At 42.1% G+C, this 1,452-nt stretch overlaps 1 protein-coding gene across 2 annotated transcripts in view; it reads right to left on the minus strand.

Annotated features, from left to right (window-relative positions):
- Positions 1-1,452, minus strand: part of LOC101852328 (ferritin light chain, oocyte isoform) — an 18,821-nt gene that overhangs the window by 12,449 nt on the left and 4,920 nt on the right. The window contains exon 2 of one of the 2 annotated variants that reach the window (XM_005100709.2): positions 1,139-1,279. The exons of the other annotated variant lie outside the window; for it this stretch is intronic. Coding sequence (XP_005100766.1) covers positions 1,139-1,168 — 30 coding nt within the window. The 5' untranslated portion in view covers positions 1,169-1,279. The remainder of the gene's footprint in view (positions 1-1,138; positions 1,280-1,452) is intronic. 2 annotated transcript variants of the gene reach the window in all.

The raw sequence follows: 1,452 nt of genomic DNA on the forward strand, positions 1-1,452 counted from the left end.
GTATGTGTGTGTGTGCGCGCAAGTGCTTTGCGAAATCACAGAATCCCTTCACCTGCTTTCATCCCATTTTAACTTTTTACGTTGAAAAAACGAAGACCGACAGTAAATCTAAATAGAAAGGTAACTTAGGCCCCTTTGTGCTTTTCCTGCTACCTCTGGCCCACCTCTCATTTGCCCGTTATGACCTATGGGGGTTGCATCCGGAACCAAAAAAAAAAACCAACAAAAAAACAAAACAAAAGCCAACTACCCAACATCAACAACAACAAAAAAAAGAAAGAAAACACGCACATTAACCGGACATTGACAGTGAGAAAAAAAACATTCTTGGTGTAACAGGGCAAAGCATAGCTCAAGAGATAAAAACATGTTTTCGGCGTCCTAAAATTGTGACCCGCGAGGGTGGTAATTCTTGAGTCCACGCCAGAATAACAATCCCAGATATCAGGACAAGACAAAGAAGCGCAGTGACGTTCCGTGTGCATGTACAATAATATGATAAGTGTGCACGCAGAACAAACGTTACTCTTGTATTGAAGAACATAACGTCATTGTCTTGTTACATTTTCTTGGACCATCTGTGGTGTAACGGTTAGGCGCTTCATTGTAGCACGTAGGATCGGAGACCCGAGTTCGATTCCAGAGTGGGGCAGCATTTTTATCGAGTATTTCGGTCTTTCTGCAGAGACACTGTATCTTTCTCAGCCCCGGTTCGGCCAAACTAATCTAAACCGTGTGGATAAAAGCGTAAAAACATGATTCTTTAAAACACATTTTCTTGGAGGCGGGGAGGGGAGGGGGAAAAAGTGAGGAGGAGTGAGGCTTCAGGAAAAAGGGATGGGGTTGACAGGAGACGTTAAATTAGAAAGAGTCCTGCTTCTATTTAAGGATATATAAAAAGAACACAAACACTTCTATGAAAACGATTATATCAGGCTATATCAAGATTATAACTGAGCTGCCGACAAGGGCGTTGAGCAAATGCTAGTGCAATGCCGCCCTCTTGGAAGTGCTATTGTAACTGTAACAATCAAGTCACAATATCGAACTCCCCAAGTTCAACGCATACACTCACACTCACACACATACTCACAAAAAAACCACAAACACACATACACACAAACAAACACACACTTACACAAAACAACACAAATCCCCGATTTGTCATCTAGTATTTGAATCAATCCTAGGTATGCAAAACTCGTGGTGTCCGCTTTAAGTCGCGTTGTTTAACTCTCAGCCCAGGTTCGCCCTGACAGGCTGGGTCGAATGCCGCCTCCTGAAATAATTATCTCAATTGTGTCGATGGAGACGTGAAAACATTTTCATAGAAAATAAATCTACCCTCCAACACCCTTAAACATACCCCCTTCTCTCCTATACCAAAGACATCTAGATCTACGGATACTGTACGTATTGATGAAGATAGGTTGTTATTGACTTCTTTTGGCG

Source organism: Aplysia californica, unplaced genomic scaffold, assembly GCF_000002075.1.
Source record: "Aplysia californica isolate F4 #8 unplaced genomic scaffold, AplCal3.0 scaffold00257, whole genome shotgun sequence".
Classification (NCBI taxonomy): Eukaryota; Metazoa; Mollusca; class Gastropoda; order Aplysiida; family Aplysiidae; genus Aplysia; species Aplysia californica.